Source organism: Mus musculus, chromosome 2, assembly GCF_000001635.26.
Source record: "Mus musculus strain C57BL/6J chromosome 2, GRCm38.p6 C57BL/6J".
NCBI lineage: Eukaryota > Metazoa > Chordata > Mammalia > Rodentia > Muridae > Mus > Mus musculus.
In genome coordinates, this window is record NC_000068.7 from 153898573 (window position 1) to 153913840 (window position 15268).

Sequence of the window (15268 nt, forward strand, 5' to 3'; positions counted from 1 at the left end):
ACATGTCTGTGCTGCAGTCATGTGCAGGAGCCATGTGTGGGAGCCATCTGGGGTCAAAGAGGGGCTGCTGGGCTTGAATCACCCTTGCTGGGTCCTTTAGGGTCTGAGGGAAAACAAAGATGGTGCTGAGTTTCAGAAGTCTGAGAGAGGGGAGGGGGACAGTACAGGAAGGCTCCCTGGAGGAGGAAATCTCACTGGCTGGATAAGGGTGACTGGATTTAGAGCATCAATGGGACAAGTTGGAAGGGTTCTGGCAGAGAACTCAGTGAAGAGATGTCAGAAAGGCAGGCAAGCATCCACGGGATGTGTCTTGGATGCTTGGCTGGGTTCTGGAGCTCCTGGATGAAGAGGGAAGCTCTAGCCAGGCTGCTTACTTGCTGTGTGATTTTGAGCACATGGCTTGGCCTGTTTCTCTATCTGTAAAATGGGAGAGATTGCTAAAGTGTTTACCTCACTGGGTAGTTTTGACTCGTAGAGTGGAAGGCCCAGCTGAATTGATTATGAGACAGTCCCTTGTCACTCTCTGAATCATACAGTTCCTTAGATTGGAGGCATCGGCAGCTCAGGGAGTTAGAGAGCTGCCATGGTGGCATGGCTTTGGAGGGCAGCAGCTGGGACTGGGCTTCAGATCCCTTAACCCCTTCCCACACTGCGGTCCTTCCAATGACTCCTTCCCAAGTCCCCAGGCTGGCCAAAGGCCAGTGGGTGGTTCATGCGCTCAGGGTATGGGGTGGAGTGCAGTGGTAGGGATAGAGATGCCATCTGCCCCTTGCAGATCAAGGTGGAGCCTGGCCAGGCTGCCTGGAGCTGATGCTTGCCTTCTACCAACCCTGCTGTGACTTCAGAAGGTCTCCTCTACTCAAGGTCCTGTGTGAACGTGGGCACACTGGCTCCTGCCACATTCCAGACTGTGTGCTCTCTGAGCAGGGGACGAGAAAACACCAGGCCTCGTTAGCTCTCTGGATTGTTCACCAAGTACAGAGACCCTTGAAGTGTCCCCAGGGTAGACCTTCCCAGGAACTCTTGGAGAACAAAGTTGAAGCTGGGGACTGGGAGACCTGTGACTGTGGAGTCATCTCTGCCTTCAGAGGCACAGGGCTCCCATATCACTCCGAAGGATTCCTCCCAGCATAATCGACTTGATCATTATCTCCTTAAGGTCCCCCAGACAGGGAAAGTCTCAGGACAGTTGCCATGCACCCAGCCAGAGTCTACTGGACTTTGCACCTGCCCACCAGAGACATAGTCCCCCCACCCAGGCATCAGGAGCAACATCCCTGCTGTCGGGCTCCCCAGTCCCCACAGCATCTTGTTCTTCCATCTGTAATATACCCCTGGCTTAGTGGCTTCTACCTGTCTCATCTCCCTCAGGAATGCTGTGGACTTGTGCTGGTGACTTGCCCTGTGCCTGTTTCAGAATAGGAACCCCAACTATCCTATTCACGGTGGTCATCCCAGAACACAGTAGGTTCTCAATAAGTGTTGGTTAAAGCAGTGAATGTGTACCTACTGTGTGTTCCACTTTGGGGAAGATACGAGTTGGAGAGGGGGAAGAGCAGAGGCACTGATGTCCTCTGGGACAGTCACATCTGTCTCCAGCACTGGCCTTAGTGTGGCCCCTGGGCTCCCCAGCCACCCTCATCTTCTGTGCTATTTATGTTGGAACAGAACGAATGCTTATGTGAGCTCTGGGTCTCCTGTTCTCAACGCCTCTAGATAATTATCTATCCCTTATTAAGCCCTTAATTATCCAAGCGGCTAATCAGGCTCCTGAATATAAGGGCTTCCTCCTCACAGAACTGGAAGCAGGGGGCAGTCAGCTGCAGGCCTTCCCCAAGCTTGGCAAGGTAAGAGCAGTCTCAACTTGTGACTCTTCCCTGAGTGTCTCATCCACAACTGCCACTTTACAAATGAGAAAGCTGAGGCTTCAGGAGGAGAAAGAATTTACCTACACTTGTCCAGAGAATGCGGGTAGGGCCCATATCTAGGTCTTCGACCCCAGTCAGACGCTCTTATCTCACAGGTAGCCCCTGAACACACCATCTTCAAACCCATAGGGTTTCGGGTATCCAAGTGGGCAGCAGAGTCGTCAGGCCTCTGTGGCTGCATCCAGGGGCCCAGGGAGAGGGGAAGGGAAGCTTAGCTGTGAGAGCTGAGAGCTCACCTGGGCTTTAATGGCTGGGGTGGGTAGCAGGGGTGGGTGTGTCATGATGGGTGGCCTTCTGTGTAGGCCTTCAGGTGGCTCCTACTGGTTTTGAGGTCTTTGAAGCTGTAAGCAGCTGCAGGTGGAGAGGAAGCTTGCTGGTGATGGAGGTGAGGGCTGAAAGAAGCCCTTGAGGTGGGCAGATGGTAGGTGGACAAAGGGCAGGGATTGTAAAAGGAAGGCAGAGCTCAGGCAAAAGGGCAACTAAAACCAGAATCCGGTTATCGTCATGACTCCTGGGAACACAGCATGGCATTCTTGTTCTAAAATGGTGAGAACTATGTCTGAGCCACCAGCCAAGTGTGTGGCATCAGCTCTGGTCTGGGAATGGAAGTCTTCTGGAAGGGCTGTGTGCCCACCCGTGGGATGGGTGAGATTGGAGGACACTTTTCAGAGTTCCTTTGTCCTTGCATGGAGCCTAGAGTGCCAGCCATGAGAGAATGCTTGGGGGCACATGCATGTGATTCACAGAGGCTGGGGACCCAGATGACAGGGGTGCAATGGATTTCACATTTACTTAGGGACTAAAGGGCTGCTCTGCCTCTGTTCAGACTCTGCCTCTTCTCATCCCCTGCGTCCCAGGCTCAGCCCTTCTGATCACAGATGTCATGCTAACCCTTCTCATCAACTTGCTCGTCAGGTTTTCAGATCCACAAACAGCAGGACTGTCTGCTGGGGCCACTTTGCAGCAATATACCATAAGCAAGAGCTGGATGAGTGAATGGATGAATAAATGAATGAATGTTTGAACTAATGGATAAGGGAAGAAATGAATGAACAGATGAGTGGACAGATTAATGAATGGATGAAGGAATGGATAGATGAATGAATGTGTGAACAAATCAATGAGTGAATGAATGATTAGACTGGTGAGTGAATGAAAGAATGGATGAATATATGAATGGCTAGATAAACAAATGTATGAATGAATGAACAAATGAACACAGAAGTGAATAGATAACCGGGTGGACGAATTAATGAACAAGTACACAAATGAATGAGTGAATGAATGAATATAGGCTTATACCTGGGCTGGGAAGGAATACCTAGGAGAGGTTTGCTTGGGGGTCAGGAAAGCCGTGGGCTGAGTGTGTTGTAAGTCCAGATGGCACTCCCCTCTCCAGGTAGGCACAGGCCAGCTGTGTGGCCCAGCCCCTCCTTGATTCCTTTCAGTCAAAGCTCATACCAGAACTACATACCTGGCCCCAGCTGGGGGAACTTCAGGAGTTGGTAAGTAGAAGGTAGGATTCCTGGAAGGCCTATGTAGAATGTGAATTCCTGGAGAACAGTGAGGGACCAAGATAGGAGGCCATTTCTCAGCTTGCTGTTCTCTGGTATGAGACCTTTTGTGTCTCTCAGTTTCTCTATTGGCAAGACTATGTCTCAGGGGACCTCCAGTTCTCCCGGAACCACCAGTAAAGTGTGTGGTATCAGCTCTGGGTTGGGAATGGAAGTCTTCTGGAAGGGCTGTGTGCCCACCCGTGGGATGGGTGAGATTGGAGGACACTTTTCAGAGTTCCTTTGTCCTTGCTAGAAGGGGACCTCCAGTTCCTCAGGGGCTGAGTTGGGTTTTGGGTTGCAGAGGTAGTGAGGTTGGGCTGGAGTAAGCAAGAGACCTGGTGACCATGTGCACACTGCAGGGTGAATCCCTTGATACAGATGGGTTGGGGTTTCCCTGTGGGTCCACACTGTGGGCCCTTGAACTCCTGTGGGCATGGAGCTGCACTTGAACACATACAAATCTGCAGCTGATCTGCCCACTGCCTATGTGGCAGGCTGGCCATTGCTCTATGCCCATAGGAAAAGGGAATTTAGGGAGAAAACCCTCCCTGAAGTAACTCTGGGCCTTTCACATAGGTGGAGGCATGCTGTGTAGCCTGAGCCTGGTCCTCTGCGGCCTGCTGGCTGGCACTCGAGCTGACCCTGGGGGTCTTCTGAGGTTGGGCATGGACATTATGAACCATGGTGAGTGAATGGGCCCTGGGCTGGGGCCAGGGGACATGGGGCACGTGATAGGAAGAGATTTCTCAAGATTGCTGGGCTTGAGCATCTAGGATTTGCAAAGCCAATCTAGTCGCAATGAGCTGTTCCTAGGGTTCCATTCTACAGACGGGGAAATGGCCGGGATGCCAGAGAAATTGCTGAAGGGCAGAAGAGCAACAGAAGGCTGGCTGAGTCTGTTGGCTCCCTTTCCCCTCAGAGGTCCAGAGTGCCATGGAGGAGAGCCACATCCTGGAGAAGATGGCAGCTGAGGCTAGCAATCCGCAGCCAGGGGGAAAGGCCATTAAAGGCCTCAGCAAGTAAGCAGGGGTCGGGGGCACAGGGAGGATGAGGAGTGCATGATGGGCACTTGGCACAGGCAAGCATTTCTCCTGCATTATCTGGGGACTCATTAGTCTGCTTTGTGGACCATTCCCACTTGAAGTCATTTACCGAAGAAAGTGAGCTCACTGAATATACATAAAATTAAATGGAAAAGCTATTTTTTTCAAATGGTAGAGCTGGTCAGGTGTCTACAGTCATCCAGTAACGAGAGGAACAGGCTCCTTGCTGGCACCATTGTGGCTGGGGCCACCTGGACTGCTGTCCTGGGCAGGGAGTTCAGGATTAGCAGGAATAGAATAGATTAGCCATGTCTAATTAGCCCAGATGGGAAGGTGGAGGTATATGTGCCACACCTTTGTAATCCCGCTTCTCAAAATGATGTTTCTGAGTCAGAGGTGGCTGTGTCTCTAGGGGGATATTTGGCAATGCCCAGAGACATTTTGTTGTCTCAGTTTGCAAAGGGGAAGGACAGCACTGTTAGTATGCATGATGTGGGTTCTATGTTGACAGGAACCCAAGCTGGCACTAAGCTCCAAATATGAAAGGTGACACTGTTGAGAAACTTGTATCCAATCCAACTTTCCTAATCTGTTGATGGAGAAATTGAGGCAAAGAGGGAAAGAACATAGCCTGAGGTCACACAGAGTCAGCCATGCATCTCACTTCACATGTGAGGGTTTCTGTACAGCTTGTTTCATGTCCAAGCCTTTGGTTTACATGTCAGAAGGTCCTAGTAGACTGGGCTAGAATCTTACTCAGACCTCTCAGTGAGGTGGTGGGGGTCATGGTGAGGGCCTGGGTCTTGACCTCTCAGTTCTCATTGTACATGTGTGTCCCCCTCCCAGTATGAAGGTAAAGGACGTCCTGGAGCCTGTTATCACATTGAACTTTGTACCTGGAGTGGGCATCTCCCAGTGTGTGTCCACAGGCATGACCATCACTGGCAAGAGGTTGGTGTGGGAGTAAAGTGGGGCGGGGCCGGGGGAGAAGACCACACCCTTGTCTCACCCTTCCATACGTAATCACTGAGTACCGGCAGTTCATTATGTGGGTGCTGGGATCTGAGGTGACTGTAGACTTGGGTTCTGGGTTGACAGGAGCCAGGTGAAGCGAGGCACAGACTGAAGGGGGTCGGACTGAGCAGTGGGGGAAGAGGCCAGGGAGAGTCTGGGGAGGGGATTACAGCTGAGCAGTCTTCCAGATGTGTAAGAGTTCACTGACATAATGGGAATGGAAAGGTTGTTTGTGTGGCTGTGAGCAGGCCCCATCCTGGCTTTTCACCATGTGTGGGTAGATCCTGCCCTCTGCCTTCTCAGATTCAAAGGTTATGGGCAGATAGAGTGGGGATGGAAGTACCAGTAGCAGAGATACCCAGAGTGCTGGGTCTTCCAGTTTCACAGGAGGGAACATGGAAATCAACGTGGTCCTCAACATCACAGCTACTGATCGGCTTCTGCAAGATGAGGAGGCAGGCACCCCTGTGTTCAGGAGTGAGGGCTGTGAGGTCATCCTGGTCAGCGTGAAAACCAACCTGCCTAACAAGTAAGGTGTCCCGCGTCTGGGGAGCATGGTGGTCCTCACTGCTCTTCCCCATCATTCCTCTTCCCGAGCCACTGATCTCCCATAACCATGTCTCTTTGTGTCCTCTGTCCAATTTGGTGCCATTGATGCACTGTTCACATGGTTCCCCATGCCTGTGTCTCAGCAAAGCCATCAACAAGTTTGTGGACAGTACCCTGCGCAAAGTCCTCCCTGGCCTGGTGAGTGGTCCTGAGCAAGCTTCTATCTCTTCTTGGTGGGACTGCTATGGCCAGCGCATTTGATCTTGCTGTGTTGATAGTGGCTACGAGGAGTTCAGGGTCTGTGGCTAGCTCAGGAAGAAGAAGCATAGTGATCATCTAGTGATGTCTGCACAGGCATAGGTATAGGCAGCACAGCACGTGTGTTCAACACTGCTCAGATGACCAGTCCAAGGATATGAATCCTTGGTAATTTTGCACGCTGTGAAAGAATTTGGAGTCTAATCCAGACTCTGGTGTTGATAGTCCCATGACTTGGGCCTCAGCACTCCCTGCCCCCTGCCTCCTGCCCTGACCCCTTCTGGGGTTCTTAGGATTCCTTGTGGAGTACTGTGAAGCCCTCCTTGTGTATATAACCCACTTAGGCTGGTGCCTTCTTTGTTTGCAGATGTGTCCAGCCATTGATGCTGTCCTGGAGTATGTGAACAAGAAATGGGCCAAGTTGACTGGTGAGGACATCCTTCTTCCACACAGGATGTTAGATTAGCCTGACTTCAGTGGCCATGCCTTCCCATTCATACGGCTGCTTCCAACCTGTCTCCAGGACAAGAGAAAGGCTGAGATCATGGCCCCCACTGTCTAGATGAGAAGTCTGAAACCCCAAGGGGTGCCTGGGTCCTTTCCTTTCTCCACCTGATTTCCATGACAGCCGCTCTGTATACAACCTCAGACCTCATAACCTTATGGTTGTCCTGACTGGGTTTTCCCGAGTCCTTTGCTGAAGAGGTCTGCTGTCCCTATCATTAGGGATCCACAGAGACCCCAGGGTGTGATAGGGAAATCCTAATGGCTGAGCATGAAGTCCCTTCCCTGTCTGAGTGTCCTCAGCAGTGGGGTCTGGGAGGAGTCACTCCCCCAGCTACCATTAACTCACATGTGGACAGCCCACAATTCCCATCTCACATATATTATCGCTGTTGCAAGGGCTCTGGCGAATGCTGGAGTCTGGGTCAGCAGAACAACAGATTACCAAGGTCTATGCCACTTCTTAGGTTGCACAGAAGGACAGGCAGGCTCAGGAGCAGTGGCTGCTTCTGGCTTTTCTAGCTTCTAGATGGGCTGGTGCCCATCTGAGTGGAACCTCTTCTCCACAGACCCCATGCCCGTGGACAAGATGGGCACTGTCAAATATGCCCTGACATCCCCACCAGCCACTACAGCTAGCCACATCCAGGTGGACTTTAGTGTAAGTAGCGAGGGTTGAGCACAGGCTTGGTGGGGATGGTGTGACTGCTTCTACCTGACAGTGGCTGGGAGGTGATTAGTGGGAGCCTTGCTGTGAGGACTCTCATCTGCTAGGGCTGGTGGCTTCAGCCTCATTTGTTGCAGCACTATGTGTGTCTCTCAGAGCGTGGCTATGCCCTACCACTGTATAGGTGGGGAACACCGAGACCAGGAAGAGACTAGGCTTAAAGAGGCTTCTGCAGTGAGTTAGTGGCAGAGTTCAGTTCTCACTTACGTGAGCAAGTCCCAGGTGACCAAAGATGCATCTTGCAAGGATGTAGATGAAAGGACTAGGAAGTCCTGCCCCCTACCGGTGGCCTTCTTCCTGCGATGCTGGGGGCTGTTCTCCTTGTTTGTGAGAATGATGTGGTAGGACTCATAGCACAGTCTGAACAAATAACCCAAGCCAGAGTCAGAGCCACTAGGGTGACCTAAATGCTCTTAGGAGAAACTGCCAGGGATCTTGTGGCTGATGCTCTTGACCTCTCAAGTCACACCCGCCCACTTCTCTGCTCTAACTATGTCTTGCTGGCTTGAGGTCTGACTTGAGCCTCAGTGGGTGGAGGGCCAAGCCCACCCTGCCTTCATTCCTGTGTGGCTGAGTGTTCTTCCTATTGTACCTTAGCCTGTGGTGCAGCTCCAGGAAGGCCAGCTTATCCAGCTTGCCACTGATGGGTCACTCCCGGAGTTCCCCGAGGGCTCAGCCAAGGACTCACAACTGCTGCTCTCAGCCACCTTCCTCACAGCTGAGCTGGCCCTTCTGCAGAAGTCCTTGGAAGTGAAACTCAAGGACAAGAGGGTGAGCTGCCATCACACCCCACCCGCTTCTGCTCCTAGACTTCCAGGCTCTGCCTGTCTGGGGCACCTGGGAGTGGTCCAGGAGTCGGATGCAGAACTGCTGATGGAGGTGTGGGGCTGCTTGGGGCTTCAATGTCAGTTAGCCCTGCCTATCACTCACTCCTCTGCCCATGTGACCTTTGTCTAACCATGTGTACATCCAACCTTCCATACAACCAGCCCTTTAGTGGTTCACCTACATTTCTTTTCTTCAGAGTTTAAAAGAAAAGCATACATGTGGAGGTCAGAAGACAACTTTCAGGAGTTGGTTCTCTCCTTCCACCGGGAGTTCCAGGGTCTGGGATCAAGTCAAGGCTTGGGCGGCCAGAGGTTTTACCTGCTGAGCCATCCCCGTCTTACCCCACCCCCACATTTCTCAGGCCTTTGCAGCCATCGCTTTCCTCTCACCCAACGCATCACCTATCCACTGTGTCTTCACGACCTGGTTTGATTCCCCGCCTCACATCCTTCCATCCCCTCGTCACCATAGGCTGGTGGATAAGTGCACCTCTTCACCATCATTAATTAACACACACGCCTGGCCACTGTCCTTTCTGCCACTCACCGGTTCACCCAGCCAGGATCTACTCTCCCCACCTGTGCATTCTTCCCTCCTTCATTGCTCCAGTTCACCATCTTACAACCCCTCCCCTCATCAGCCACTCATCTTCTTGCTGGTCACCAATCCATTTTCTTCCTAGGCACTATCTGGTTTCCCCTCAGCAATCCATCCCACTCACGGTCACCCACACAGGTCCGCCACACTTCCATCCACGTATCTACCCATCCTCCCCCATTCCATCGTCACTTATCTGTTTTTCTGTCTCCCCTTCCATTTGCCTATCTGTCTATAAACTTGCTTTGGCATCCACCACACACGGCCATCTTCCCATCTATCTTCCTGCTTTTCCATTCAACATTTTCTCAGTGTTTGACCATGGTCAGGAGCCATGGACACTGGGGTGTGTAGACTATGATTGGGCACTGGAGGTTCCTGCCCTCGCTGAGCACAGAGTTGTGTGTGCAGGAGAAGGGAGATTCTGAGGCTCCCACCTTCCTGAGGCAGAGAGATGGGTGCTGGAATGACTCGCTTTTATACAGTGTCCACTTTGGCTTTGATTTGTAGGTTGGTAAGCTTCCACAAAACACTAGGACACTGGCTGGCTTCATCCCGCAGGTGAGTGCCCCAGTCACTTGTGACGACTTCGTGCCCTCGTCTCTCCAGGCAACGGGAGCTGACTTGGGAGGCAGCCACTCAGTGTGCATGCCCTTTGCCCAGTGTGGAGACAGGCCCACCTCTTCAGAGAGCACTCTTTGGATCCGGCTGAGAGACAGCTCAGCCTTAGTGTCTTGTGCGTCCTATATCTAGCACACACATAGCCAAAATATGTGTTCTGCCCCTTTCATTTCCTAAGAGACACAACCAGGCTTTTGCATATTGGACTTCTGGCAGAAACCAACCACTTTCTGAGACATCCTTTGACTGAAATCCGAGAGACTGTGCCTTGGCCTTTGCAGGTGGCCAAGACATACCACAAACCAAAGCCTTTGCTGATCAAGGTCAAGATAAACAAACCCCCCAAGGTTACCATGAAGGCTGGAAAGAGCCTGATGCACCTCCACGGTAGCTTGGAGATGTTCGCAGCGCGTAGACATGGCAAGCACCCGAAGTCACTCTTCCGTCTGGAGACTGTGAGTGGGGCCCATCAGTAGCCACTCTCACCACAGGGACACTTTCGGCTAGAGGGTGCTAGGATTTTAGTTGAGAGTCAAGACACAAATGGAGGGACCTGACCTGCTGTATGATGGATTATCTCCCCCTCCTCCCTCCAATCCTCCTCAGGCCCCACGGACAGTAAAGTCTGCTCCAGAAGAACATTGGAAGCCCAAAGAAACCCATAGCCAGCCCTGGCTGAGATGTTTGAAGGTTGATCAGTAGCTATGCAAGAGAGGAGCTGATGTTGAGGAGTTTAGGGATACCCTGAGCAGAGGGCGAAGGCCAGGAACAGTTGTGACCATGTGCAGACATTGACCGTGGGCCAGGTGCTTATGAAAGTTCATGTTGATCCAGGAGAAGGAGACACAAAGATCCTGGGCTAGGGTTGTGGAGAGGCTGCTGGGCTCAGTAACAGGACAGGACAGGACACAGAGGTAACAATGAGAGACCCATTGCTTTCTCTGCTCCTTCCCCCATGCCAGCACATTGGACTGGAAATCCACTACTCCGTGCAGGATAACCGGCTGCAGATGGTCACCTCTATGGACAGGTAGGAGCTTTGGGTCCCACAATGGCATCCTGTGGTAGTCTGGGCTCTATTCTCGACCTCACACCCTTCTAACTCTCCACACCATCTACAACACTGACTGGTGGATAGGTGCATCTCTATGCCACTGCCACAATACTTCTATGGCCATTGTCTGCTTTTCCTCTTGTTCATTCTGGTGACACCTCTTGGATTCCAACCCCAGGTTCTCACACAGATCCATCCAAGTTCCTACCAAGATCCATCCACTATGGCCCACACGACCAGGACGTGCTGCTCATTTAGCCTGCTCTAGAGCCCCAGATGGCTACACACTATTACATGGTCTTCCCTTCAATTTTGGCTCAGCACTCAGAGCCTTTCTCAAATCTTCTGCCCTCACTCGTCCACTGTGCTCCTCCACGGTGAATTTGGTTCTGGACCTTGGTCTTCTCCGTAGGCCTTCATTATTTCTTCCAAATGAGTCAGGGCGCAGCTCAAATGCTACTTCCTCCAGGGCATCTTTAGCTCTATGTGCTTTCCCTAGTGACGTACTGGCCTTGTGCCTTACTTCCATATCCTGCTTTATTCCTGCATTCTGGGGGAAGGACTCGTTACTCCTGGTTCCACCCAGCCACTCACTGCCTCCTGTACTTGTCTCAGTAATTCATCTGACATGAGTTATGTCAGGATTCTTTCAATGGCAAGAGCCAGAGTTCCAGCTGGAACTGTCTCACAGCCCGAGAGGGAAACTTTTGGCTCATGTGACATAAAGCTGTTTGCTTCAGGCATGGTGGGATCCAGGCTCACAAAACTCTCGATACTCTTACCCCCTCCTCCCCTTTCTCTGCTGAGCTCTTTGCTGGTTAGATTCCCAGGCAGCTCCTCCCTGCTAGGTAGTAAAGGGACCCAACAGCAAGAGGAGCCCTGGGCCAGTAGTTTTCAGTCACCAAAGCTTTGGAGTCTAGTTTGGGTCATGTGGGCAAGGCTAGACCAATCATAGTTACCAAGAGATAGACTGTTTGGGTGGCTTGGTCCTGGGCTGTTGTCTTTCCTGGAGTTTGCTTGCCCACGTGGCTGGCCTGAAGCGTCTGTGGAGATCCAGGATCTTCTGCTGAGATGGGGGGGGGGTGACCATGTAGAATCCAGATGCCTGTCCATGGCTTGTCCTGGCTCTAGTGTGTTAGTGTCTCCTGGGAGCTGTGTTGGAGAGGGGAAGGGAAAGACTTCCTCATGTCCTTCAAGGATCTAAGTCTGGCCTGTTGGGTTGTGAATGGAGTGGTGGATATGATCGAGAACCCAGGGTTGGGAAGAGCAGAGTTCATGTGAGGCCATTCAGGAGGGGCCTCTGGGAGGACAGAATGAGATGTAATGATAGGTGTCAACTGTCCTGTCACTGTCAACAAGAAGCAGACTGCAGAAGGGGCACCTCTAGGGGACTGTGAGGTGAGGAACTCCTTTCTCAGTAGTGCTGACTATGCCTCCTCTACCCTCTCCCTCCTTCTTAGTTTATTGAGCCTGGCCCGGGAATCTTCTTCAGTTGGCGATTTCCACGTAAGTGTCCCAAGTGCTTCTGCAAGGCCATCTGAAGGCAACACTGATCCTACAGGGGACAGGCCCTACAATGGAGCCAGAATAGAGAGCAAGGTGCTCACATGCTGTGGGGCTCCTGACACCCTGGCTGACCTCAGGGAAGGCCCTTACTTAACCTTTCTGAGTCCTTGTTCCCTTTCCCAGATAGAATCTGGTCATCAATATGGGTTGATTGTAAAAGTATCACTGTGGTAGCAGCCTGGATGGCCTTGACTGGCCAGACTGTTATTTTTATTAGTCTCTAGCCACAGGGTCCCATCACAGCAGCCAATCCAGCAGATACTAATATGACATCAGAAAATACCCTATGTGGATATACATGAGCTGCCCTGGAAGCTGCCATAACTCATACTCAAGGGCCCAAAGAGCTGGTGGATGTACAGCCACTCTGAGATCTGAGTTTTGTATCAGACCAATAGTGCAGGACACAGAGCCTCCTTCTGACTCCTGAGTGTCCGAGTTACTGTGTCATGACTCAGTGCCCTATATGTCACCTGAACAGGGATCAGGAGCAAGGCAGGGTCCAGCCCCAGGACTGAGGTTGTCTGGAAAAGCTGTTTGCTGTCCTTAATGTCCTTTTTGTGTTCTTCAGGCCTAGGTGAGGGTAGGCAGAGGAGGGATGCTGAACTGTGTTATGGTCTTTCCCCATCTGTCTCTTCCAGGAGGCGGAGTTAACTGGCTTCATCACTGATTATCTCCAGAAGGCCTACATCCCTGTGGTGAACGGTGAGGCTTCTCCAAGAATCAGGATACACTTCACCAAAGGGGGCTTCCACCTCTGTGGTCCCAAAGACCTGGGAGTAGATGACCAATGCCTAAACATTGAGGCCAATGTAGTCTTAATGTCATCTTGGAGACAAAAGCCCATCTCATCATTTGGGCTCTGACCCCACCCCCACCCCCCCAAACCTCCCACCATGAGTGAGATTTTGGCCTGTGATATAAATACAAAGCAGATAGGTGCTCTTTGCCTGTGTAGCCAGAAGACATCATGAATCGATCACAGCACTAATTCCTACACGGATCGCTCCCACTCATCTCTAAGCAGCCTCTTTATTAATTGCCAAGCAGCTGGGCTGAGATGACTTTCCCTCTCTTTCTTTCTCAGATGTACTCCATGTTGGGCTTCCACTCCCAGACCTTCTGGCTATCAATTATAACCTGGCTGAGCTGGACATAGTAGAGGTGAGGGAGAGGCTGGGGGAGGCCATGTCAACGAGCACTTTTAGACAATGGGTGACTAGCAAGAGCTGACCTCTGGCCAACTAGACGGAGGAGGTGGGGAAAGGCAGAGGGCCATCACTGTAATCCCTCAGCCTCAGAACAAGAACCTTGGCCAGGACTGCACGAAAGGATACTTTACCCTCTAGTTCTGCCACCATGATCTCTCTACCCCGCTTCCCCTTTTCTGGCTTTAAGTGGGGGGTGAGAATGGGAATATCAGTCTCATAGAGCTGCCCTGATTTTCTGAGACAATGAACCTGGACACGTATAATGAATGCCCCATAAATACAAGTTTCTCGTCACGTGTCAGGCTCTGAGCATGGAGTGTTAAGTAGTCATTTCTTGCATGCCCCCTCTCGACTCTAGGAGGTTGCAGGGTGTGTTCCTATTTGATAGTTGAGAAAATGAAGGCTCAGATGGGGCAAAGGGGCCTTCCAGGTCATGAGGCCTTTGCTTAGATGGAGTTACTTTCCATCTCTTGGCCTTGGCTGGTTCCATCTGTTCCTGACCCTGGATGACCCTTTTGCTACTCCCAACACCCTCTTCACCCAGCTCTTCTCTCCCATCAGGATGCCCTGGTGCTGGGCTTGAAGACAGAATGACCATGCAAGACGCTGCCAACTGCCTTCATCCGCCGTTGTTCTGAACCAGCAGAGGAGTCCAGATGTGAGCCAGATGGGCCTGTCCCTGCCACCGATGGTTACCTCCTGTGACCAGGAGAAAGTACGAGGCCTGGTAGGCCTCAGCAATAAACAGGAGGAAGACCCTTACACAATTCAGTGTTTCTGTCTCCTTTTGTAGCCAACGAACATGTGGGTTTTGGTCCCCTATGATAACTTTTAGGGTCTAGGACCAGCTTGGGGTTTGAAATGCCACTGGCCCAGCCTAGGCATGTGCTGAACATCTGCTTATAGTTACTCTCCATGTTTCACTTGCTCTTGCTCATCTAGAACCCATGGGAGAGACAAGTGGGGTCACCCCACTGTGTGTGGGCACATCAGGGCATACTAGGGCACAGTGGGTCATCCCACTGTTTCAGCGCTGTGCCCCAGGACGTTGTAAACTGAAATGTTTCTATTCATGTGAAGCCTACACCCCCAGGATTCTCTCCATGTTACCTCTGTTAGTCCTTACAGCTGAGGAAGTAACTATCAGCATTTCACAGACAGGGGGCTTGAGCTTCATAGTGGCCTGATTGGCACATCAGGGGCACACTAGGGCACATTAGGAGCACTCTAGGGCATATCAGGGGCACACTAGGGCACACCAGGGTACATCAGGGCACACTAGGGCATATCAGAGCACATCAGGACATATCAGGACACACCAGAGCACAGGCTGAGATTGAAACTTGGGCTCTGCAGCTGGCCTGCCTTGGCTCAACTCCGTTCTGCCTCTTTGCCGTGTGTTTTGGTTGAATCATGGCACCAATGGGAGCCCCGTTTTCCTCACCTGCACCACAAATGATGCCTGTAGCAATCTCAGCAGGCTGCAAAGCTTATGTGAATGGCACCAGAAGGAGTGATTAGACAGTATCTGGCATTAAAAAATGCTAGCTCAAGCAGGGCTTTGAGGCTGCCAGAAATGTGAGCATGTGTCTGTGGGCCAGGGTGTGGCTAGCATCATGGGAAATGTGAGGGTCTGGTCGTGTACTGTGGCTTTGGGATCTGGGGCCAGCATTAACAGAAGGCCATGTATAAGAGGGGCCTGTGTGTCTGCAGTGCTTGCCTGTGTCTGAATCTAGGTACTCATCTATACCAGCCCACTGACACACAATCGGACAGACAGAGTGCTTCTGTGCCTCCCTCTGTCCCCATTAC

The 15268-nt window shown here is 51.7% G+C and overlaps 1 protein-coding gene across 2 annotated transcripts; it reads left to right on the forward strand.

Moving 5' to 3' along the window:
* Window positions 1-1815: 1815 nt before the first annotated feature.
* Bpifb6 (BPI fold containing family B, member 6) lies at window positions 1816-14223 on the forward strand. 2 transcript variants are annotated; one of them, NM_199303.2, is made up of 17 exons: window positions 1816-1847; window positions 3328-3433; window positions 4061-4168; window positions 4404-4503; window positions 5374-5478; window positions 5921-6070; window positions 6234-6288; window positions 6716-6776; window positions 7422-7513; window positions 8177-8350; window positions 9515-9565; window positions 9907-10080; window positions 10588-10655; window positions 12140-12185; window positions 12887-12950; window positions 13333-13409; window positions 14018-14221. In NM_199303.2, exons 3-17 carry the CDS (start codon window positions 4069-4071, stop codon window positions 14048-14050), a joined length of 1350 nt encoding a protein of 449 aa, NP_955007.2. In that variant the 5' UTR covers window positions 1816-1847; window positions 3328-3433; window positions 4061-4068; the 3' UTR covers window positions 14051-14221. The 2 variants fall into 2 exon arrangements, with proteins under 2 accessions (NP_955007.2, XP_017173296.1); XM_017317807.1 differs by lacking the exons at window positions 1816-1847; window positions 3328-3433 and having other exon boundaries at window positions 4037-4168; window positions 14018-14223.
* The last annotated feature ends 1045 nt before the right edge of the window (window positions 14224-15268 follow it).

Excerpts from the sequence above, each read along its gene's own strand:
- Bpifb6 (NM_199303.2), top strand. The coding sequence starts at position 4,069 with ATGCTGTGTAGCCTGAGCCTGGTCCTCTGCGGCCTGCTGGCTGGCACT. Across the intron at positions 4,169-4,403 it reads CATGGACATTATGAACCATG|AGGTCCAGAGTGCCATGGAG; the intron begins GTGAGTGAATGG and ends CTTTCCCCTCAG. Across the intron at positions 10,656-12,139 it reads ATGGTCACCTCTATGGACAG|TTTATTGAGCCTGGCCCGGG; the intron begins GTAGGAGCTTTG and ends CCTCCTTCTTAG.